This window comes from Chanodichthys erythropterus, chromosome 12, assembly GCF_024489055.1.
Source record: "Chanodichthys erythropterus isolate Z2021 chromosome 12, ASM2448905v1, whole genome shotgun sequence".
Classification (NCBI taxonomy): Eukaryota; Metazoa; Chordata; class Actinopteri; order Cypriniformes; family Xenocyprididae; genus Chanodichthys; species Chanodichthys erythropterus.
Window position 1 is genome coordinate 1,939,577 of NC_090232.1, and position 25,649 is coordinate 1,965,225.

The 25,649-nt window shown below is 34.4% G+C and overlaps 3 protein-coding genes across 10 annotated transcripts in view; 1 reads left to right on the forward strand and 2 right to left on the reverse strand.

Moving 5' to 3' along the window:
• The window catches only part of gart (phosphoribosylglycinamide formyltransferase), a 28,935-nt gene extending 22,750 nt beyond the window's left edge, over nucleotides 1–6,185 (reverse strand). The window contains exons 1-4 of the mRNA XM_067404784.1: nucleotides 6,050–6,185; nucleotides 3,705–3,859; nucleotides 3,462–3,557; nucleotides 186–360 (exon numbers count right to left, since the gene is read on the reverse strand). Of these exons, the coding sequence (XP_067260885.1) occupies nucleotides 186–360; nucleotides 3,462–3,557; nucleotides 3,705–3,849 (416 nt within the window). The 5' untranslated portion in view covers nucleotides 3,850–3,859; nucleotides 6,050–6,185. The remainder of the gene's footprint in view (nucleotides 1–185; nucleotides 361–3,461; nucleotides 3,558–3,704; nucleotides 3,860–6,049) is intronic.
• Nucleotides 6,186–7,189: 1,004 nt separating this feature from the next.
• LOC137031969 (uncharacterized) lies at nucleotides 7,190–15,846 on the reverse strand. 8 transcript variants are annotated; one of them, XM_067403380.1, is made up of 5 exons: nucleotides 15,712–15,846; nucleotides 12,735–13,030; nucleotides 12,317–12,579; nucleotides 7,658–7,838; nucleotides 7,190–7,554 (listed from the first exon to the last, which is right to left on the reverse strand). In XM_067403380.1, the coding sequence occupies exons 2-5, from the start codon at nucleotides 13,009–13,011 to the stop codon at nucleotides 7,385–7,387; spliced, it is 891 nt and encodes a 296-aa protein (XP_067259481.1). In that variant the 5' UTR covers nucleotides 13,012–13,030; nucleotides 15,712–15,846; the 3' UTR covers nucleotides 7,190–7,384. The 8 variants fall into 8 exon arrangements, with proteins under 8 accessions (XP_067259481.1, XP_067259477.1, XP_067259479.1 ...); XM_067403376.1 differs by having other exon boundaries at nucleotides 15,716–15,840; XM_067403378.1 differs by having other exon boundaries at nucleotides 7,658–7,810; nucleotides 12,313–12,579; nucleotides 15,716–15,840.
• Nucleotides 15,847–15,851: 5 nt separating this feature from the next.
• On the forward strand, nucleotides 15,852–24,551 carry LOC137031970 (myelin-oligodendrocyte glycoprotein-like). The gene is made up of 4 exons (XM_067403385.1): nucleotides 15,852–16,101; nucleotides 20,869–21,189; nucleotides 22,127–22,261; nucleotides 22,422–24,551. Exons 1-4 carry the CDS (start codon nucleotides 16,002–16,004, stop codon nucleotides 22,454–22,456), a joined length of 591 nt encoding a protein of 196 aa, XP_067259486.1. The 5' UTR covers nucleotides 15,852–16,001; the 3' UTR covers nucleotides 22,457–24,551.
• Nucleotides 24,552–25,649: the final 1,098 nt, after the last annotated feature.

A 25,649-nucleotide genomic window follows, 5' to 3' on the forward strand; every position in this document is an offset into this window, starting at 1 on the left:
CAAAATCAAGCCTCGCCCTACATTTGTTCTTGTTTGTGAAGCGTTTACTCAAATATACAGCACAATAGAGAAGAAAAGACCAGCACAACTTCCCTTTCATGCCGACTTTAAAATGCATTTATAATTTGCATTCATTTGCTGCCATTGTTTTTTAATCATATTCTGCGCGTGCTGTAGATGTTTACCCGCGGATGTACTGGCAGGCGTCCTGTGGGTCGGTGAAGGAGCTCCAGCGGGCGGTGGGAATGTTGTGACTGTCCATGAAGGACTTGGAGAAACTCTTACTGGCTTCCAGCTGCGCCGCCTTCGCCGACGGGCCGAAACACGGGACGCCAGCGGCCGTCAGATCGTCCACTATGCCTAAGACAGACGACTCCTCATTACATGTACCCAGACTGCACACGCGTGTCATCAAGAACACAACATGTGGAAAGTGATCCTGTTTAAAAGCATCACATTTGTGCACAAACATCTGCTAAACATCTTAAAAAGATCAGATTCACTTACATTATAAATCTGAATAAGTTTTATTCAGATCGTCCAGATAAAAATGCACATATCAGACAGCATGCAGGTACACAAATATGACATCACAGATTATCTCTGATCACATGACATACTAAACGCAATAGTCTTTCATCATCTATTTTGATAGTTAAGCCACAATTCCCTGTCAGTGTCATAATCAGAGTTGGCTCAGTCACATCTCTGCATCAGAACATCGTAGAGACATGGAGGTTGGCTCTTTTGACTCATTCTAGCAAACAGGACTTCTAACATGCTACACATGCTAACAGTGAATAGCTACATACTAATAGCGATTAGCTAAGTGTTAAAATGCTAAATTATTAAAACATGAGGTGCGTCCCAATTCGCGTACTTATGCATTATTCTATGACGTTTTTAAGTACAGATAGAGCGAGTAGTGCACTCACACTGAAAATCCCAAAAAGAAAAAGTACACTTTAAATACCAGGATGATGCACTAAATTAATGGAAAAAGCGAAGTGTGGAATGTTGGACACTTTATGCACTCGACTGTCGCAGCTTTAATTACGTAGCGGAGGGGGAGGGGCTGTCAGACTCTGATGTTAAACGACAAAATAACCTTATATAATTCCCACACTACACGGACGAGTACATAGTGCATAAGTACAGGGTGTATAAGTGCATAGTGTATAGTGCGTCACTTGGGACGCAACTATGATTAAAAAAAATTAAAATGTGTTAGCATCAAATGCTAGCAACATCTAGTGAAAAATTAGTTACGTCCCAAATGACGTGCAGTTGAGTACGTGAAGTGTCCAACATTCCACACTTCGTTTTTTCCGATAATTTAGTGTATCATCCGGATATTTAAAGTGTACTTTTTCTTTTTGGAACTTTCAGTGTGAACACACTACTCACTATTTGTACTTAAAAATGTCATAGAATAGTGCATAAGTAGGTGAATTGTAACGCACCTATTAAAACATGCTAACAACAAACTGTTAACAATTTTAAACATATTAGCATCTTGCTTAAAACATGTTAACAACATGCTAATTGTGTTAGTGTCTTGTTAAAAACATGATAGCAAAATACATGCTAATTGTGTTAGTATCATAATGCTAACAACATGTTAATCATGCTAACATCATGCTAACAACATGATAATGTTAACATCATGATAAAACAGGCAAGCAACATGCTAATTGTGTTAACATCATGCTAATAACATGCTAATTATGTTAACATCATGCTATCAACATGTTAATAATGTTAACATTATTCTAACAACATGTTAATCATGTTAGCATCTGGTTAAAAACATGCAAACATGCTGATTGTGTTTGAATGTTAACAACATGCTAATTAAGTTAACATCTTACAAAAACACGTTAGCAGTCAACACTGTTTGTCTGACCTGACAAAGACCTTTTAGGTCGAAACGTTGTCTTTTAATAAATTTTGAGAAATTTATTTGACATTCAAGTGGTTCTGATAATCGAGCACCTGCTCCAAGTTGTGTTGGAATGTGCGCATACTACTTTCTACTCAAAAACATGTTAGCGAACATGCTAATTGTGTTAACATAATGCTAACAACAAGGTAATCATGCTAGCAACAATCTAATTGTGATTATATCATGCTTGTAACAAGCTAATCATGTTAAAATCATGTTAGCCGTGTTAATGCAAAAACATGCTAATTGTGTTAACAACTTGTTAAAGACATGTTAGCAAACATGCTATTCATGTAAGCATAATGCTAACAACATGCTAATCATGCTAAGAACGCTAACAACATGCTAATTTTGTTAACATGCTAACAACATGCTATTTGTTTTAACATCATACTAACAACATGCTAATCATGATAGCATTATGTTAACAACATGCTAATCATGTTAGCATCATGCTAACAAATGCTAATCATGCTAACAACATGCTAATTGTGTTAACAATGCTAACATGCCAATCTTGTTAATGTCATGTTAACAAAATGCTAATGTCAGCATTATGCTAAAAACATGCTAATTTTGTTAACAACATGCTAATTTTGTTAACATGCTAATCATTTTAACATTATGTTATCAAAATGCTAATCATGTTAACATCATGCTAACAACATGCTAATCATTTTAACATAATGCGAACATGCTAATCATGTTAGTATCATGTTAGCCGTGTTAATGCAAAAACATGCTAATTGTGTAAGCATCTTGTTAAACACATATTATCAAACATGCTATTCATGTAAGCATCATGCTAACAACATGCTAATCATGCTAATAACACTAACATCATGCTAATTTTGTTAAAATGCTAACAACATGCTATTCGTTTTAACATCATGCTAAAATGCTAATCATGTTAGCATTATGTTAACAACATGCTAATCATGTTAGCATCATTCTAACAAATGCTAATCATGCTAACAACATGCTAATTGTGTTAACAATGCTAACATGGTAATCTTGTTAATGTCATGTTAACAAAATGCTAATGTCAGCATTGTGCTAAAAACATGCTAGCATTATGTTAACAACATGCTAATTTTGTTAACATGCTAATCATTTTAACATTATGTTAACAAAATGCTAATCATGTTAACATCATGTTAACATGCTAATCATGTTAGTATCATGCTTGTAACAAATCAGTGTCTTGTAACATAAACCCTAAAATCCCATCTGAACCTCGACCAGTTGAACAGTGCAGGGACAGACATGGAACGGCTCTTTTAATTCTTTCAAATAAAGATAATGAGATAAAATTGCTTAAACTGACCAAAGTATTTAAAGGGAGAAGGTTACATTAAAACAGACATTAAATCCACTATTGTTTATATAGAACTGTTCTACAGTATTTAGCATTTAATGCAATTACATCAGAAGTAACTGTAATTGAATCAAGTGTAATCCCTTACTTTATTTTCATTTTATTTTATTTTAATAATGAAGAGATGAAGCGTCTCACCAGCAGCCAGAGGAACTTCTGGACCAACAACCACGAGTCCCACGTGATGATCTTTACAGTACTGAGCTAAAATCATGTGATTGTTCACAGACACCTCTGGAAAAAGAAGATCAAATATTATAGATTACTATAACGTGCCTTCATGCAGACACACGTACATTAATGTACTAGTGGAAGTGTTTTCTTAAAGCATGCTGTTGTCAATCCCAGCGTGATTCTCTGAACACATTCATCAAGCCTCACCAGAGTTGCAGATCTTCCCGCTGTTGGCAGTGCCGGCGTTTCCAGGAGCCACGAGGACCTGCTGAACGTGAGGAGACTGCGCCAACTTCCACGCCAGCGCGTGCTCGCGCCCGCCGCTGCCCACGACCAACACCCGCTCCGCCATGACGTCAAACCTGTCGCGCGTCAATCAAGATCAGAACGACAGGACTTCAAAATACATTCCACCATTGACTAAACTATCTATGAGGACTTGAGCCAATTATAGTGTAAAAAAAATTAATTAATAAAATATTATTCATTAATTTATTTAAAAACAAAATGAATGAACTATAAATGTAATCGTTTAAAAAAAAAAATTTAAATATAAAAAAATAATAATAATAATAATGGGCAAGACTTAACAATAATGTCCCTTTAATTAGCGTTTAATTAATGCAACATCTCATGCAAAACTACTGGTATGATTATGAAAAATTGTGCCATTTATGTAATTATATATATTTTTTTAAAAATACATAATTAAATATTAATTTATTTGAAATAACTATAAATGAAATCATTTTAAATAAATATTTTTAATAATAAATATAATTGGTAAGACTTTACAATAGCATCCCTTTAATTAGTGTTTAATTAATTAATGCAACAATTTGTTTATGACTCCTGGCATAATTATGAGAAATTGTACTATTTATTTATTTATTTATTTAAAGTTTCAACAAAATTAATAAATAAATTCTAATATATATATATATATATATATTATTTTATTTTTTTTTATTAATTTGAAAGAATTACCTATAATTAAATTAAAAACCTATAATTAAAACCTATAATTAAATTAAATAACTTTAAACAATAAAATATTTTAATAAATAGCTACTTGGTAAGACTACAGTAACATCCATTTAATTAGTGTTAATTAATGCAACGACTCGTGACGACGCCTGGTATAATTATGAGAACTTAGACTAATTTTTGCCATTTATTTAGTTACAGTGTCAAAAAATAAAATAATTGAATATTAATTTATTCTAATAAAATTAAATAATTTTTAATAATATTTTAAACAATCAATAATTGGATACACTTTACAGTAAGGTCCCTTTAATTAATTTATGCTTTAACAATGAGCAACATTTGTTACAGTATTTATTAATCTTGTTAGTTAGCTAATAACTGTTCATTGTTAGTTTATGTCAGCTAAGGTCCATTCAATAAATAAATATGATCAGATACAACATTTAATTTGAATAATGCATTAGCAAATGTTGAGATTAACGTTAATTAAGATTATTTCGTGTTAGTTAGTTCATGTTAAATAATGTAGTTAACTAATAGAACCTTTTATTGTACAGTTTTACGGTACCAAACAATTGAATTAATTAAAAAAATGTCCTTTTTTGCACTTCTGTTCACTGTACAAGTGGACACAGTTATTGGTGGATACAGATGATCTCTGATATATTAGTCACTATCTCACAGAATGTCACTATCTGCATGCCGAACTGTTTTATTTCATCTAAAGAGGCGGTTTAATTGCATGAACTATTTGACCTATAGGACGCATCGATGCGAGTGTGATCTCATCTCCTGCTGCTGACCTTTCAGTGCTGCTGACCTTCAAACTCACCAGACATAAACATCAACAAATCAGTGCAACACTGTGTTTACCATGATACTGAGAGCACAAAATCATGGTGCATCTGCACAAATACCAGCAATTAACTTTGAAAACAAAACTGATGATCAGCTGGGACTGTCTTTAGTTGAACTTTGGCTCCAAAACACACTGACACAATTCCTCAGGTTGAGTAAGAGTGTATGTTGATAACTGATGATCACAAATCAATTAAACACACAATCACAGGGAGAATGTTAACAAGCAGCACATGAGAGACTGGATCACGAGATTCAGGGACTGCTGCTCATTTACTTCTACTGTGGATGTTTTTAAGTAGGCCTACACCAAATGCAACTATATATGCATGCATATTAATGATTATGCATGTTAATGTGTTGAAATGCATGAGTAATTAACATGTTTCAGACACAACTCTTATAAAAGAACTACTGTGGTGGTTCCAGGTACTTTGTTATGGTTTGTAATGCATATTCATGCATGCATCTCTAATGTAATATCAAAGTGAATAACACCATGTTTTATGAACATGTCCAAAAATATTACCATGATACCATGTTCAAAGACCTGTAAAACATTCAGCACTGCACAATAAATCATGATGCAACATCAGTCAGACTGCCAAAACAATGAAAAACTTTCATGCAGTTCCTAAGTTCACTCGTTCAAGTTGTTTTGCCGTGTATTCATTGTTTCTGTAGGTGTAATTTTGCTCACTTACGTTATTTCTGATGAACAGCAGGATACAGTCGGGATCCTGTGGCGGTCAGGTCGTGTTTGAACGATGGACAGAAGACCAGCGTGTGTTTCACTCCACAAACCACGTGCGCAGACTCACTGACGGACATGCTGCTGACGTTCGATTCGCGAAATGAATCGTTCTTTTGAATCGGTTCGCTTTAATGATTCAGTTAGACTGAGGTGAGATCATAAACAGAATATATATATATATATATATATATATATATATATATATATATATATATATATATATATATATATAAATGTATATGTATAATATATATATAAATGTAAAAAAAAATGTATTTATATATATATATATATATATATATATATATATATATATATATAAAAATAAATTTTTTTTTAAATTATAACTCGAAATTGATAGTTCATATCTCACAATGCTATTTCTCACAACTGCGAGTTTATAACTTTTTATTTATATACATTTTATATTATATGTATAATGTTTTATATATATTTATCTATTATAAAAAAAAATTGTACTTCAGAGATGCGAGTGATGAACTCAATTTTGTGAAAAAAAAAAGTAGGAAATATGGGATAAAAGCAATTAGCTTTTTTATTATTATATATATATATATATATATATATATATATATATATATATATATATATATATATATATATATATATATATATTATTTATTATTATTCCGTGGCGGAGACAAGCTTTCTTAATATGTGTATAAACGTGTATATCTCAAGAGAAAACAGTAGTATTTAACAAATATTTCATTTCAGCTGAATAACTGAACCGAGCCGTCCGAACGAATCGATTCGCTCAAAATGAATCAGACGCTGATGGACTCCACACACATTAAATAAATAAAAAAACACAGTGTCGTAGATCTGGGATATTAGATGAAATTGTAAAATAAATATATGGTTTAAACTTTTTACATACCCTTCAACATTCAAGTTTCAGTTTTATTTACTTCCTTTCAGAGGTCGTGGAGAATTCTGGGAAATGTAGTTTATGTAACGATCCAGAACGTGTACAAATTTCTATCATAATAAATCATTTAAAAATGCTCCAACACAACACGAAGCAAAACAAAACAGAAAACTAGATCTTTTAAAACAAAGTTGCATTTCTTGCCTTTTATTTGATAAACATGATGCTGTCAACCAATAAATGCTGAAACAACATGAAAAAAACAACATTGTTAACACAAAACACATCTATTTAAAATCCCAAGGATAAAAACAGACATAAATATTGATCCAATGTCAGCTACTTAATAACTTATTGAACTGTTGATTTCATCAGCAGGAATTGAATTGTGAATCACAGCAGAGGCAGTTCTGACGTGTTGAGAAGCTCTCGACCGACATCAGAGTCTCTGAGAGCAAAGAGAGTCACTCCGGAGCTGTACGCCGCTGGAATCATGAGATGAGACATCTTAGGACGCTCTTCATCCTTCTGCTCTTCTTCACTGACCATCTCTCTAACTTGACCTATAAATAAAAGAAACTCACGGTCAGTTGCTCAACGCATTCAGCTGGAGAACAAACCACTGATCTGTGCATCAGGCCTCGCAGTGGATAGAGGGTGTCGTACCCTCCACATTCAGTGTTTTCCAGCGCAGGTCAGGATGCTGATCTGAGATCTGTGATAGGTGAACATCTGGTGTCAGTCTCTTCAGAACGTCTTCACGGCGAATGAGCAGCACAGACTCGCTGCAAAGACGCTCATGAACCTCCTCTTCACTCACTGTGGAAGAAAACAACAAGTCTAGGATCTAAGAAGGAACACAAAGAAATTCCATTACACCAAGGGATATGCAAAACTGCCATCACCACATGGTTATTTAACATATATTGTTTAATATTTATATATTGCAGAGCCCATCACACATGACATGGAAGGGGAAAAAAATAGTAGACTAGTTATTAATAGTGCGCATGCTTTACAAATTAATTCCCTCAATTTGCTAAATCGTGTGCACGATTTATAAATCGAGTGAACGAAATAGTAAATTACACGCATGAATTAGCAAATCAAATGAACGAAACAGTAAACTGTGTGCACAATTTAGCAAATGGAGGGAACGGAATAGTAATTTTTGCGCATGTTTTAGCAAACGGAGGGAACGAAATAGTAAATTGTGCGCATTGTTGTGGAAATTTTAAATTTTCATATGCTTTTTACCTGTATTCTTGTGAAATATGATGCTTATGGAACATGATATGATGTTGGCTTAAGTGGTAATGTTTAACATAGTGTTAACATAGATGTTGGAAATAGAAAGAGCAAGATATGGTATGGGGAAATGCAAGATGTATGTTTAAAAACATGTCTGTGCTAACTATGTGTGGAAAGTTACAGCCACTAAGGGATGTTCCAAATATGGTAAAAGGACAGAGGCTTCGGCCTTGGAGGTTAGAAATATAAAAGTGAGGGGAAGCTTTCGTTCTTTGTCTTACACTCTGCAGCTACTTGTGTTTCTGTATGACCTGTCTGACCTTTCTTGCAAGAAATAAAAGCTTTAAAGACAATTGGATGTGTTTGTCTCTTATGCAGTAGAGTCGGAGTTGATTTTTGACACAACAGCATGTTTTAGCAAATCGAGGGAACTAAATAGTAATTTTTGTGCATGTTTTAGCAAATCAAGGGAACTAAATAGTAATTTTTGTGCATGTTTTAGCAAATCGAGGGAACAAAATAGTAAATTGTGTGCATGTTTTAGCAAATCGAGGGAACAAAATAGTAAATTGTGTGCTTTAGCAAATCGAGGGAACAAAATAGTAAATTGTGTGCTTTAGCAAATGTAGGGAACGAAATAGTAAATTGTGTGCATGTTTTAGCAAATGTAGGGAACGAAATAGTAATTTTTGCGCATGTTTTAGCAAATGTAGGGAACGAAATAGTAAATTGTGTGCTTTAGCAAATCGAGGGAACAAAATAGTAAATTGTGTGCATGTTTTAGCAAATGGAGGGAACAAAATAGTAAATTGTGTGCATGTTTTAGCAAATGTAGGGAACAAAATAGTAAATTGTGTGCATGTTTTAGCAAATGTAGGGAACGAAATAGTAATTTTTGCGCATGTTTTAGCAAATGTAGGGAACGAAATAGTAAATTGTGTGCATGTTTTAGCAAATGTAGGGAACAAAATAGTAAATTGTGTGCATGTTTTAGCAAATGGAGGGAACAAAATAGTAAATTGTGTGCATGTTTTAGCAAATGTAGGGAACAAAATAGTAAATTGTGTGCATGTTTTAGCAAATGTAGGGAACGAAATAGTAATTTTTGCGCATGTTTTAGCAAATGGAGGGAACGAAATAGTAATTTTTGCGCATGTTTTAGCAAATGTAGGGAACGAAATAGTAAATTGTGTGCTTTAGCAAATCGAGGGAACAAAATAGTAAATTGTGTGCATGTTTTAGCAAATGGAGGGAACAAAATAGTAAATTGTGTGCATGTTTTAGCAAATCGAGGGAACAAAATAGTAAATTGTGTGCATGTTTTAGCAAATGGAGGGAACGAAATAGTAATTTTTGTGCATGTTTTAGCAAATCGAGGGAACGAAATAGTAATTTTTGTGCATGTTTTAGCAAATCGAGGGAACAAAATAGTAAATTGTGTGCTTTAGCAAATCGAGGGAACAAAATAGTAAATTGTGTGCTTTAGCAAATCGAGGGAACGAAATAGTACATTGTGTGCTTTAGCAAATCGAGGGAACGAAATAGTAATTTTTGCGCAATGTTTAGCAAATGTAGGGAACGAAATAGTAAATTGTGTGCATGTTTTAGCAAATGGAGGGAACGAAATAGTTAATTGTGCGCATGTTTTAGCAAATCGAGGGAACGAAATAGTAATTTTTGTGCATGTTTTAGCAAATCGAGGGAACAAAATAGTAAATTGTGTGCTTTAGCAAATCGAGGGAACAAAATAGTAAATTGTGTGCTTTAGCAAATCGAGGGAACGAAATAGTAATTTTTGCGCAATGTTTAGCAAATGTAGGGAACGAAATAGTAAATTGTGTGCATGTTTTAGCAAATGGAGGGAACGAAATAGTTAATTGTGCGCATGTTTTAGCAAATCGAGGGAACGAAATAGTAATTTTTGTGCATGTTTTAGCAAATCGAGGGAACAAAATAGTAAATTGTGTGCTTTAGCAAATCGAGGGAACAAAATAGTAAATTGTGTGCTTTAGCAAATCGAGGGAACAAAATAGTACATTGTGTGCTTTAGCAAATCGAGGGAACGAAATAGTAATTTTTGCGCAATGTTTAGCAAATGTAGGGAACGAAATAGTAAATTGTGTGCATGTTTTAGCAAATGGAGGGAACGAAATAGTTAATTGTGCGCATGTTTTAGCAAATCGAGGGAACGAAATAGTAATTTTTGTGCATGTTTTAGCAAATCGAGGGAACAAAATAGTAAATTGTGTGCTTTAGCAAATCGAGGGAACAAAATAGTAAATTGTGTGCTTTAGCAAATCGAGGGAACAAAATAGTAAATTGTGTGCTTTAGCAAATCGAGGGAACAAAATAGTAAATTGTGTGCTTTAGCAAATCGAGGGAACAAAATAGTAAATTGTGTGCTTTAGCAAATCGAGGGAACAAAATAGTAAATTGTGTGCTTTAGCAAATCGAGGGAACAAAATAGTAAATTGTGTGCTTTAGCAAATCGAGGGAACAAAATAGTAAATTGTGTGCTTTAGCAAATCGAGGGAACAAAATAGTACATTGTGTGCTTTAGCAAATCGAGGGAACGAAATAGTAATTTTTGCGCAATGTTTAGCAAATGTAGGGAACGAAATAGTAAATTGTGTGCATGTTTTAGCAAATGGAGGGAACGAAATAGTTAATTGTGCGCATGTTTTAGCAAATCGAGGGAACGAAATAGTAATTTTTGTGCATGTTTTAGCAAATCGAGGGAACAAAATAGTAAATTGTGTGCTTTAGCAAATCGAGGGAACAAAATAGTAAATTGTGTGCTTTAGCAAATCGAGGGAACAAAATAGTAAATTGTGTGCTTTAGCAAATCGAGGGAACAAAATAGTAAATTGTGTGCTTTAGCAAATCGAGGGAACGAAATAGTAATTTTAGGGCATCATTAACTATGCACCGATTCAGGCTGTGGCCTCTTTAAATCTCACGCGAGTGTCTCCATGAATACAGTAATAAACGATGGTAACTTTAACCACATTTAACAGTACATTAGCAACATGCTGACGAAACATTTAGAAAGACAATTTACAAATATCACTAAAAATATCATGATATCATGGATCATGTCAGTTATTATTGCTCCATCTGCCATTTTTCGCTGTTGTTCTTGCTTGCTTACCTAGTCTGATGATTCAGCTGTGCACAGATCCAGACGTTAATACTGGCTTGTGTAATGCCTTGAACATGGGCTGGCATATGCAAATATTGGGGGCGTACATATTAATGATCCTGACTGTTATGTAACTGACTGACTGACTCCAGACTGTTATGTTGAGATTCACCTGTTCTTCAGAGGTCTTTTAAACAAATGAGATTTATATAAGAAGGAGGAAACAATGGAGTTTGAAACTCACTGTATGTCATTTCCATGTACTGAACTCTTGTTATTCAACTATGCCAAGATAAATTAAATTTTTGATTCTAGGGCACCTTTAAAACAACATTTACTTTCTTTGTTTAACAGTTCTATCTAATAACGTATTAGACAAAACTGTTAAACAGAGACTGTAAACTAATAAAGATTCTCAGTGCCGTCAAAATAAAAGTCCTGTTTCTGATATATCGGCCAAACAGAAACATTTTATTATTTAAAAAACAAAAAACAAATATTGGCCGATATATCGGTCGACCACTAGTTTTTTTTACTATATTATAGTTTATTTTACTTTAGCTTTTATATTTTCAGTTATTTTAATTTTAGTATAATGTTTGCTAATTTTGTTATATGCTTTTGTCATCTTTATTAGTTTTTGTTCTTTTTAAATATTATTGTCTAACAGTATCCTGTAGTAAAACTAACAAAGTATGATTTAGTATTGAGTAATGAGCATGTTAAAATGTATTAGGGCTCGTTCACACAGAACTCGTTTTCGCTGAAAAAGACACAAGACGTGAGCGCAACGGTCATAAGCGTCCATCTAGCGAGCGTTTATACAGAAAAACAAGTTAAGCTAAATAAAAACAACTAGTTTAACAAGACCTTTTTTATGGTTTCAGTTTCAGTGAACTATATCAACCCTGTGTGATTTGGGACGCACCCACGTCCAGAGGGTTAGTCATGAATACGGCACTGGGTCCCACGCCGAAGATGAGCTGGTGGTGCCAGGCGTCGGGAATCTCTTCTCCTTCAGGAACGGCCTTCTGCATGTTCATGGTGGCGACGGGAACGGCTCCACGCAGAATCCAGCGCGCCAACCACGGCACCAGCTTCACCCTCCGCCGCGGATAGAAGCCAAAGAAGCGGCCCGTGACGCGGCCCCCGCTGGCCTGCTCCGCCCCGTCCATCAGCTGCAGGTGTGTCGCACCTGGAGGAGATCAAGTGTGCTGGATTAGAGAATAAAACACAGTATCTAGACTAGGGCTGGGCGGTATGACACTATTTAGAGTGATAAAGAAACATGCATGAATGCATCGAAATAACTTCCCCTCCCTCCCTTATTGTGAAATAAAACGTCTGTACCAGCATTGCTGCGCGAGTGCAGGTAATCGGGCAGCGGCGCCTCGTTCCTCCTCAGACACGTCCGCACGCAGTGATTGACCGTCTCTGGTGTGACCGTGATGCCCAGCGCCTGCAGGACGTCCACCACCGCAGTGGCTCCGCACGCAGAGACCCCAATCTGCAGCGTCTGCCGCTGAACGGCCTCCTGGATGCTCCACAGCATGGCCGTCTGGATCTCGGCCTCCGCAGATCCGTCAGGAGCGGGATCCTTCTCGGATTCAGACCGGATCACCTCCATCTCTGCTGGATGCTGTCTGCTGGAAAACACATGCAAAACATCTGTTTATAAAAATCCGTTTATCACAAGACTTTTTCAAAGGCAGCTATACATTTTCATGTATAAAAAATGAATACTGTAAAAATTTACATTATAAATGTGTAAAATATTTAGATTCTATTACATTACATCACTGTATTTTCTTCTACTCACTGTAGTAATGTACTTTTAGATGTATTTTGTTCATTTATTTATTTTTATCAAATTATTTTATTCAAATGTATTATTTATTTAAATCCAATTTAATGTATTTATTTTAATCATTTTTTTTATTTTAATACATTTATTTAGGTAGTTTAATCTTGTTTTATCTTTACGTTTATTTGTTTATTTAGTTTATCAAATTTATCTATTTTATATATTTAAATCAAATGTTATTTATTTTAGTCCAATGCATTAAAAGATTATTTATTTAAATCAAATTAATTTATTTATTTTTATCATTTTTTTATTTTAATACATTTGTTTATTGATTTAGTTTAGTTTAACTTATTTTTACCTTTTTACACTGATTTTCTTTGTTTTATTTGTTTAAATAGTTTTATTATTTTATTTAGTTATCAAATTGATCTATTATATATTTAAATCAAATGTTAGTTATTTTTCTTTATTTATTTTTATCAAATGTATTAATTTATTATTTATATTAAATGCTATTTATTTCCAATCATTTTAATGTAAATACAGTTGTATGTATTATAATGAATTTTTAATCTAATGTATTAATTTCTATTATTTATTTCAGTGAAACTATTTATTTATTTCAGTTATTTTTATTTTGATAAAATGTATTTTATACAAATATTTTATAACTATTTTATTTTTTATTATCGCATTTTCTAGTATTTAATAAAATGTATAAAAAGTATCAACTAAATAAAAGTTTTTTTTTTAAAAAAACTTTATTTTTACACAGTTTTTAGCAATGATAATTGGTGACAAACATGCAAATCTGTTTCACAATAACATCAAAAAATAGTCCATACATGACAACCTTTTCAGACAACATTATAACGCAAATATTTCCACATATAATCTCTAGATGTGTTCAGAATAGCATTGTACTCCATTTAGAAGCAGAATGACTATAATATGCATGAAATATGCACATAATTTTCCAAATGTACAGTAAACAACAAATCACACTGCACTGAATGCTGTATCCCACAATGCAATGCAGTCAAACTCCAGCTCAACCATAATCCATTTCTTGACTCATTAGAAATATTTACATAGAATTGCATTAAAACTGCACAATGGCTGTTTATGTTTAAGATATTTCATCGCTCTGAAGGACATGAAGCACGTCAACGCGCGCGCACACAGCAGATCTTACACATCACGACGCTCGCTGCAGATGTCAGTGGAAATCGTTAAGATATATTGAGTATCGATGCCAACACACCTAGAATAAAACGTTAAAATGATTCATCTAGTTCAAACCAAACCAAACCACTTCACCTGGAAGAACTCGACCGACAGATTCTGGTTTCAAGCTCTGGTTTGTTTTCATTCCTTGATTAGCCCTCGTGACTCAGTAAGTGTGTTGTGATTGGACAGCGGGACTCAGTCTTTGTGCTGTGATTGGTCTAATTTGCGCATGACTGATTGAGGTACAAATCTGAACGTTATTTTTTATTATTTGCTGCTGGTTTTCTGATTTATAAATTATGTAAGCCTGTTTCTGCAGAAAGACAAAACATGCGCAGGTAAATCTTACTTAAGACATAAAAAGTCGTAATTATGACATACTAAGTTATAATAATTATGACATAAAAACATAAATATGATATGACATAAAAGGTGATAACAAAGATAAAAAAGGATTTAAAAAGTCCAAATATGACAAAAAATGTATAATTAAATTAAGATAAAGTAATAATTATGATATATAAATAATCCTCTACTGCACACATGTAGATGGCACAAGAAAAAAATCATGAAAAGTCAAAAATATTACATAAAAATTCACATTATGACATAAAACAATTATTATAACATGCTAAATGGCATGATAATTCACAATTATGACTATAAAAACATAAATATGACATAAAAAGTGGTAATTATGGGATAAAATGTCAAAATATGACAAAAATTAATAATGAAATTTGAGATGACAAAAAACATAAATATGACAATAAGTGATAAGTCGACATAATGATATAAAAAATCATAATTATGACATAAAAAGTCAACATTGTGATATAAAAACATAAATATGACATAAAAAGTGATAATTATGAGAGGAAAAGTCAAAATATGACAAAAAATGTATAATGAAATTTGAGATGACAAAAAACAAATATGACAATAAGTGATAAATAAGTCGAAATTATGACATAAAAAACATAATTATGACATAAAAAGTTTTAATTATGATGAAAAGTCAAAATTATGACATAAAAATTCATATATATGACAAAAAAAAAGCCGAAATCATGAGACAAATTCATATATTAAGTCATAATTCTAACATAAATCGACATTTTGACATAGTCAAGTTTGACATTTCATCTCATAGTTTGTCATAATTATGATTTACAATAACATTGCTTTTTTGGCGAGAATATCTTCCGTAGATTTGCTATAATGTAGGCCTAATTTAATTAAAATTCACATTTCAATATCATTTTTATTGACGCAATTAAAAATACTCACGTACAGCCTTACAGATGACATTCAAGTTATTTACATTTCTTCAGCATTACTTCAATATTGGCTGGAATGGCAGCGCTGTCTGTCTGTCATTGGGCGGATCAGCTCAGAGTCCGTGAATGTGTGTCAGTGGAACTGCTTTCGCTTTCTTCCGTTTGATCGAGTAAAAGAGTGAATGTGTCATTCAGTGAAAGTGTGTTGGTGCACAAACATGTAAACACCAGCTCCAGTGGGTAGCTAAACATTCAGAGTTATTGGAAAGACGTGATCCTGTTGAAATGAGAAGAAACTGAATGAAGAGCTCCGGGATGAATTTCGCCTCCGGAAAACGATCTGTTTGCTTCAGGGGATTTTCAGCTGCGTTTATGCTGCTGTCGATATGCGCGCGCGCTGGTGAGTAGCCCATCATAATCAATTCTGGAGGGGATTATCATCAGAAAAAAAAACTAATGTCTCTCTCTATCTCTCTCTATTCTATTTTATTATGATATCGTATTATATATTCGGGTAGTTCATAAAAAGTATTCAAAAATAAAAAAACAAAATAGATTTTTTTTACAAATGAGGACATGCCCAAAAGAAGTTTTTGTCAGATTTATCTCACTATTATGGGTACAAATTTGCCTTAGCTAACAAAATATGCTCTTTTGCTAACATTCCACATGTAAGTTATGAAAACGTTCTCTGAATGTTATCTGAACGTTGTCACAATAATTATGACTTAAAAAAACATGAATATGACATAAAAGGTGATAACAAAGATTAAAAAAAAGGATAAAAAGTCAAAATATGACAAAAATGAATAATGAAATTGAGACAAAGTCATAATTATGATATAAAAAGTGATAAATAACCCTCTAATGCACACATGTTGATGGCACAAGAAAAACATCATAATGAAAAGTCAAAAATATGACATAAAAATTCACATTATGACATAAAAACAATTATTATAACATTCTAAATGACATGCAAATTCACAATTATGACTATAAAAACATAAATGACAAAAAGTGATAATTATGATAAAAAAGTCAAAATATGACAAAAATGTATAATGAAATTTGTCAAAAAAACAAGTGTTGCCAAGTCTGCGGTTTTGCTGTGGAATTTGGCTACTTAATCACTGTTGCTGCTGGTTGTTTTTGATGTCCGCAGGTTGAAGCAATCCAAAATAACATGATATTTAGCTCCTGGAATGCAAATTTTACCATGGGAATCCACCAAAATTTATAAAACATTTATAAAAAAAAAAAAAAAAAGTTAGACGAACGTCCAACTATAAAAAGTAGAAGTGTTCCATGAACGATGTATAAATAATGTGCTGATGTTTTGAGAACATTATTAAAGACCAGATAACATTGAACGAACGTTCTATTAACGTTAAGCCCAAAGTATACTTCACTTTTTACTTGTACAGTGTGCGTGATGCAAATAGCGTCATCAGAAGAGTATAGAGACAGAGCACATTTATGGTAATCTGAAAGCCACGCCCACCGGGGGGAAAAACAATCCAACCGTCTCCATTGACTTTGTATTGCGTGAGGCTGCCTCCTTGTCTTTTCTGACTTATTACAAAAACAGAACAATGTCTAAAAGCTGCTGTGTGACAAGGTGTACAGCTAACAAACTTAAAAAACCCAGAAATAAGTTTTTATAAGCTGTCGACCCCCAAAAACGAATGTTTAAGGACATAAAAGTGGATACAGGAAGTGAGACAGAGCGCAACGGGTCATATTACTATAAGAAATGCATTGGAGGGGAACGTAATCGGCGACAGGTGAAATAATTCTTTGACATGGTAAAAAATAATGAATGGTTTGTTTTTGTTGGCTTGTTTAGCATATGTTGTCGCCGATTACGACCACCTCCAGTGTATTTCTTAAAGTAATTATGACCATTTGCGCTTTGTCTCACTGCCTGTATCCACTTTTATGTCCTTAAACATTCATTTTTTGGGATCGACAGCTTATAAAAACTTATTTCTGGGTTTTTTTAGCTTGTTAGCTGTATACCTTGTCACACAGCAGCTTTTAGACATTGTTCTGTTTTTGTAATAAGTCAGAAAAGACAAAGAGGCAGCCTCACGCAATACAAAGTCAATGGAGACGGTTGGATTGTTTTCCCCCCCGGTGGGCGTGGCTTCAGATTATGACGCGTGTCGCTCTGTCTCTATAGGTGTGTTCGACATCGGCTGCGGCTGGATGCAACCGATCGGCGAGAGTAGCCGCGTGCAGGCGGGGAGGAGCTGAAAACGGAGACGTGAAGTCGGACACTTTCTGCTTCTCGTAATGACGCTCACGCTGCGTTTGCATACTTTATCACAGCTGAAGTGAAATAAATGCAATATTTGACTAATACACTGATGTTTCAGAGACCTTTTCATTCAAAACTTTATGTACTGCTTACAGCGTCTGTTTTTACAAGAATAAAGTTCAACATAAGCATATGTTATTTAAATAACAATGTAGTGGGGTCTTTGTTTTTTATCCGTTTTATTTTGATAAACATGACACAATACAACATCGCGACTACATGAAAAGAGCTTTAACTGTTATAAAAACAGACTTTTGAGCATTAGTGGAGCTGAAGACGTGACAATAAACACGAAACACACGTGATCGTTGTCATGCGGTGAATCCGGCCAATCATGAAACAGCTGTGTCGTCATCAGCGCTCGTGCAGCTCCTCTTGAGAAACTGCGCTGGCTGCCTCAGGCGGCTGATCTCGAATCGCTCTCGCGGTACTTTGAAGCCATACGTCACAGTCACATGGCGTCGGCGCTGTCTCAAGTCGGACAAAATTTCTAACCGGCATCCACTGCTTTAAGTCAGCCGCCGATCGGTCTGTGCGGCGCTGCATCAAGTCGAACAAGCCTTATGCCTGTACTGTACGCGCACCGCCGGATTTTTGTAACCGCCGCACATGCGCATATAATTTTTTTGCAATAACTTGTTTATTGCATCGTTTCACAAAGTAGTCAACAGTGTTGCCAAGTCTGCGGTTTTCCTGCAGAATAGGGCTACTTTAACTGTTGCTGTGGGTTGTTTTTCATGTCCGCGGGTTGAAGCGACCCTAAATAACATGATATTTAGTAGGGCTGGGACAATACATCGATGCATCACGAATCGAGAAATGATTCTGGATCGATTCTGATATTTTCCGTATGTATCACGCAGTGGCGAGGCTACAGAAGGGCCAGGGCGGCACTGGCCCACCCAGATTGATGGCTGGCCCACCCAATCAAAGGTGCCAGAATATTTCATTTTATTTCCAGACACTACTTTGGCCTGGAAATAGTCATATCTGTTGTGAAAGCCTATATATAATTTGAAAAATGTATTATTAAAAATACATAATGTGTTTTTATTTTGCGCCGGTAAACTCAGCTTTCCAGAGTCGCGACAGCAGCTGTTTCTATGCGGCGTGCGTCACCGTCCATGACTTGCGCTTATAATAGACTATGTGTGCCGGTTTGTTTCATTTCTACTGTGATTAGCCTATTTATTCTACAGTAACAATTTATTCTATGGTAACATAGTCACCTATGTGTAAAAAAAATTAAAAATTGAAGTGATGACAATGAAATTAAATCGAGCTTTGGTTCAGTATTGTTTCCTAGCTTCCCCCACACCATTAAGACGGTAACTCTCCAAACAAGCAAATGCCCCCCATATTTTTCCTGACGTGATCCGTCAGCTCCAGTCCACTAATTTGGAGCGGTTAAGGCCCGGGTATGCTTCATTTCCCACGTTCCCCTCCGTCTCGCGCACAGTTAAGAGTGCAATTCTTGCCCATAAGCGCGGAAAGACGCGTTCAGCGCATGAACCGTCCATGGTCATAAAAATTAGTCTGCGCAGAGAGTCAAAGCTAGTCCACACTCTAGTAAATATTTCTTGTTTGCGCCGACTGAAAACACATGAGAAACATAATGAGAAACATCATGGGACAGGAGAGACTCGGCATGTGGATTTGGGTAAAAATGTTAGGCTAATCGATTTGATGCCGTGCCCGAACCTCGCGTTAATCCTTTCCTTATTATTTTTTCTTATTATCATGCTACTTTTATTATTAAATTAATATTGCAATTCTTTTGGCCAGGTATATCATAGCACATCACCGCATAACCGACGCGCTTCGAGGACAATAAAATATTAGTAAGATAGCTTACTACTCAACAACTTGTTTAACACGAAATACTAATCAGTTCACGAAAAATACTATTTTTTCTCACTATGGGCTACAAGAGAAATAATAAGAAAATAAACTAGATTAATCTGTCATTGTCTCTAAGAGATTTGCGGCGTTATTGCAGCGGCAGATGCATATTGTCCACGTCATTTCCCGTGATAATAAAATTAAGTGAATTTTATATGTATATATATATATATATATATATATATATATATATATATATATATATATATATATATATATATATATATATATATATATATATATATATATATATATATATACACACACATTAGACAAAAAATAGAGGTCCACCCTATTTCATCAAGGTTCACCCACTTTAAGATTTCTGGCCTCGCCACTGGTATCACGATTCTCTCTCGAATCGATTCGGAGCTTCGTTTTCAACAGCAGATGACACTGCATGCTTTAGAAACGTCCGTACACACCACTTGAATAAAATAATCATTCATAAAGTTTGAAAAGGTTGAAGTGGGCTGTTTGCAGTAATCTCGCGTCATAAAAGCATTCTGAGGTGCAAGTACATTCTCAGACTCAGCCGAATGCACGAGCGCTCTTCTTCATGAGCATTTGAGCATGCAGTTAAAAAATAGCCTAGAGTGCCATCTGCTGTTAAAAACTAAGGTCAGAATCGATTTGTGATGCATTTTCGAAAATATCAGAAATGATCCACAAATCGTGATGCTTCGATAGTATTGCATCAATTAATATTTAGCCCCTGGAATGCAATATTTACAAGGGGAACCCTGCAAAAAATGCGGATTTTTTACGTGTTGTGAAAACCAACCAACAACCAACAGTGACAGATTGTGTGAAGAGGATTGAAATTAATGTTCCCTGTTAGTTTGGATGTGAAAAGTATTCATGGTAAATCTTAAAGTACCTAGTATCTGATCTCATTACTCTCTGTTAAATCAGATGTTTACCTTGATGTTTCCTCAACAGACGGTGCTGACCATAACGTTACAGCCGTGGTTGGAAAAGAAGCAGCTCTGCCCTGCGAGTGTCCGCCTGATGACCCTCCATATGTAGTCTGGCAGAAGGCTGTTGGTGAAAACACATCAAATATACCACCACTCGTGGTAAAATCCAACAAAGAAGATGAAAAAACGGCACCAGAGTATCACAATAGAACCAAGCTGAAGCGGGAGAATGGAAAGTGTTCTCTTGTGTTCAACAAGGTGCTTCTGTCAGACCAGGGACTGTACGAGTGCTACTATAAGACAAGACCTTTAAAACACGACAAAATCTATCTGGAGGTCACAGGTCAGTACGTGTGCACTTGAGTAACAATCAAGGTTATTATGGTTAACTAAAACAGCTTTGTTACTTATAATATAAGAAATAAAATCTAAAGAAAATCAGCTAGTTGCCAAGAATGATTTCACATTTTCCTGTAGTTTAACTTGAAACACTAAAATAACCAAAACAAAACCGAAATATTTTTTTTAAGAAACATATACAATAATAATAAACAGCAAAATCACTAAAAGTTTAACTAGAATTAAAATTAAAGCGCAAATTATAAAAATAAAAGCTCATTTTAAAAACTATGAAGGGATGTTGCTCTTTTCACCATTTTTGTCCTCACTAGTTATATAAAACAAAAATATGTAGCCTTTAAAATGAGCTGCATTCAAAATTAAAATAAAGTAAATGGAGCATAACAACTTCCAAACATATTTATTTTCTGTCAAGCAACCATTTTAGGAATATCACTTTAATTTCATTTCCATTTCAAGTTCTCACTTTTAACTTTCCATAATTTATTTCAAAATCTTTCATCGTTTTTTAAAACAAGTCAATCCAACCATTAACATGAAAAGCCAAATAAAGCCGATAAATATGTTATGATAATATTACATAATAAAACGTTTATTTTGAACTCTCCATGCACTTGTTTGAGCCGTACTTTCACAGCTGACTTCAACAATGTTCATATTATCTCTGTTTATCCGTCTGATCGCTGGAAACTGAAGACATGGCTTTGCTGTTAACCTTCATTTGTTATCTCACCACTACCGTATCAAGTTTGTTTGCCATCAAAAGAATGGTTTCTGTGGAGATTTAACGGCCATGTGACTTTCTGAGCTTTCAGTAGTGTGCACAAGACCACAACACAACACAACACAACACAGTTTTTCATCAGCACCCTTGCATTATTCCAACACAAATATGCAATGAACTTCTACTGTTTCTGTAGATAACCAACGAGTTTCAGATCTGAGCATCCAGAAAACTGTGGTGTCGTCTTCGGTTTGCGGTCTCCTTGTCATTTTGGTCACAGCGGCTGCAGTGTTTGTGGGAATTACATGCAGAAATAGACATCAAACGAATGGTAAAGCCCATTTTTTCCTCTATGACTTAAATGTGTTCATGGCAATTGAAATAAATGTCAGTTTACAGTACTTAGGCACAGTACGTGCACTCTCCTTGCAACTTTAATTACATGCAGATAAAATCAAAGTGTATTTCATGACATTTTTCTGGCTTTGCAGGAGCATTCATTGCAACATCGCCAAGGAGCTTTTAAGAGCTGTCAATAATGCAGATCCAGATCTCTGGTTTTCAATTTCTTATCGCGGATGATATCGCCACAGAAATGCAAAACATGTGCAGTGTTGGTTTAGAAAAAAACTAAACAACAAATTGCACATGTTCGAACAAGCGTGTTCAGTGACACATTTAATTTGTTGAAAAGTACCTCACAGTCCAGCCTGGAATATGGTCAATCAAAGTTAAATAGGCCAGAAAATTTGTTATGCAGTAAGTAAACATTACAAGTGAACATCTGAGAAAAGATTAAAAACAAAATAATAATGTACAACACGCTTTAACAGATGCTTTCTGTCCAAACAGTTTATACTGTTTATATTGTTTCCAGCGTCACTATTTCAGCTCCTTATTCCCAACTAAACACACTTGTGACATAAGCAGTGTTCTTGTTAATATACAGTAGTACACAACCACAACACAGATGTACACAACTACGCAAGCTTGTTTCAGCGATGGAATAAAACAATAAAAATGTAATTGCGACTTTTTATCTAACAATTCTGACTTTTCTCGTAAATGCGAGTTTATATCTCACAATTCGGACTTCGTGTTTTGCAATTACGACTTTTTTATCTTACAATTTCGACTTTTTCTCACAATTTCGAGTTTATTTCTCACAATTCAGACATTTTCTCACAATTACGACTTTTTTCTCACAATTACGACTTTCTCGCAATTATGACTTTTTATCGCACAATTCTGAATTTTCTCACAATTTCAAGTTTATTTATCACAATTCAGACTTTTTTCCCTCTCAATTCTGACTTTCTTGCAATTTCAAGTTAATATTTGAATTCAGATTTTTTTCCTCGCAATTATAACTTTTTATCTCACAATTTTGACTTTTTCTGGCAATTTTGAGTTTATCTCTCACAATTCGGACTTTTTCCTCGTATTGTGAGTTTATCATTCACAATTCGGACTTTTTTTTTCACAATTCGGACTTCATGAGTTGCAATTATGACCTTTTATCGCAGTTCTGAATTTTTCCTCACAATTTCGAGTTTATATCTCATAATTCTGACTTTCTCACAATTGCGACTTTTTCTCACAAATGCGAGTTTATATAACACAATTCGGACTTTATAACTTCAGACCTTTTTCGGGGGGGTTTTATAGGGCATTACTAAATGTAGTCATATTGTAGGAATGCACAAGTTTGCCAATGAACCAGATGTGTGCACACTTGTGTCTGTGACTGTGTGTGTAAGCTTTGAGCCATCTCACAATCCTGCATTTCTAGCAGTTGTGTATAATGAAGTTGATGTGTTGGGATGTTTTGGAGATGTCTATTTACTGTACTGGAAATGAACCCTGCTCTGCACAACAAACTCGTTTTGCATCAGTTAAACTGAAATATATCACAAACATGAACAGGTCTGTCTTTTCTGTTTTCCTTTTTTAAAGTCTGAAATATGTCATCATATCTATGCAGAAACTGTTTGATTCCATGTGTTTTGCTGCACTTTTGTATGCCATTTACTGTATACCATATCCCAGCTAACAGAAATATGTTCCAAGAATGTTTTGTTAATGTTCCCATTAAGTTATGAAAACGTTATTTCTGAATGTTCTAAGAAACTTCAAAATGTCTAGTTTTTATAAAAAAAAAAAATTAAAAAAAATGTTTAAAAAGAAAAAGAATTCTTGGTAATCAGAAGGTTAAAGGAACATTCAATTTTATCGTTCATCAAACATTAATGGAATGTTACCTTTGAATGTGCCCTGAACATTCTGAAACAAGTAGCAACATTTAAAAACTGTTAGACTAACGTCCAACGAAGACATTTCAGAAAAAAGAAAAAAAAAATTCAATGAACGAGAACATTATTGAAGACCAGATAACTCTGAACAAACGTTCTATTAATGTTACAGTAAGAACATTGAGAGAACCTTGCCAGAATGTTCTGAGAACTGTTAGCTGGGATACGAGTAACAAAAAGTCTAAAAAGTCTCTGAAATGTGTGAAAATGTGTACTGAATAAAATGTGAGTGGTGTACTAGAGCATCTTGTGTCACATTTTGTACTTGACACCTGAGGTGAGTTTACCTGTCATCTGTGAATGCAATGGAGTGTGAAACGTCAAGCTGGAGGCAAAATTCGAATACAAAATGTTCTGACAGGTGACTTAAAAACTGGCAACTTCTAAACTAACTGGTTTTCTTTACATTTAAATATTTAATTCAATATGAGTAAATCAATCTAATGGACATCATGTTTAATTTTAAATGGAAGTGTTTCGGGAAGAATTTCTACACCACTATAGTGTCACCAAACAGGTTTCCCAAACACTTTCCATATCTTCAGTATACTTGTCCTTCAGTAGGCTATTATACACTTAATCTGTAAAATCATGTACAACAAACAGTTAAAAGGTGACTAATAGGAGATCACTGTTGATCAATTCCTTCTTTCTGAGTCATTGTCTTACAGTTTATGTTCAATCACAAAACTATATGTTTTTTTTTTTTCTCACTTTGATATTTATCTGGGCAGTTTCAATGTGTGTGACTCACTGAACATGTTGAAATACCCTGCAGAAACCCGATGAGCCTTTAATCCATGAGATTTCTATAGGAAATTAAAAACATTACAATTCCCCTTCAGCATTTATAGATGTATAAAAACAGCTTAAATATAGAGTCTCCATCATTCAGAGCATCTAAACATTCACAGATGAGATAAATTGAATCCCTGGAGTGTTAAATGACGCATTATGGTTTATATTTCACATCCTAAACAGCATATATTTGGCACAGATATGCAGAAGTGAAACTGACCAAAAGAAAGTTTGTTCTCTCCAAACTGCCATTTGGTTAGTCAACAGACAGACGTGTTGTTTCAATTTCAGAACATTCGTTTGTTTGTTCGGCAAATATCACTACCAAGACTAAACACACAGAAAGAAGCAGTTTTTCTTGAACAGCAAGACATAATTAGGAACATTTTGTATCATGATAGTGGAAAGTGTAGTATAAACAAAGGTGGTCAACAGACAGGAGCAAAACTCCATGAACAGACAAGCTTGGATGTGTTTTAAGCAGAAGTCTGATTTTATGTGGGTTGAACTGAATTAAAGTGTCTTTTCCCATTCTGGCAGACTGAGTAATGTCCTCATATTAAGGAATGTTGCGCAATAAATGTTTCCTGCCTCAGCATTTCACCTCCT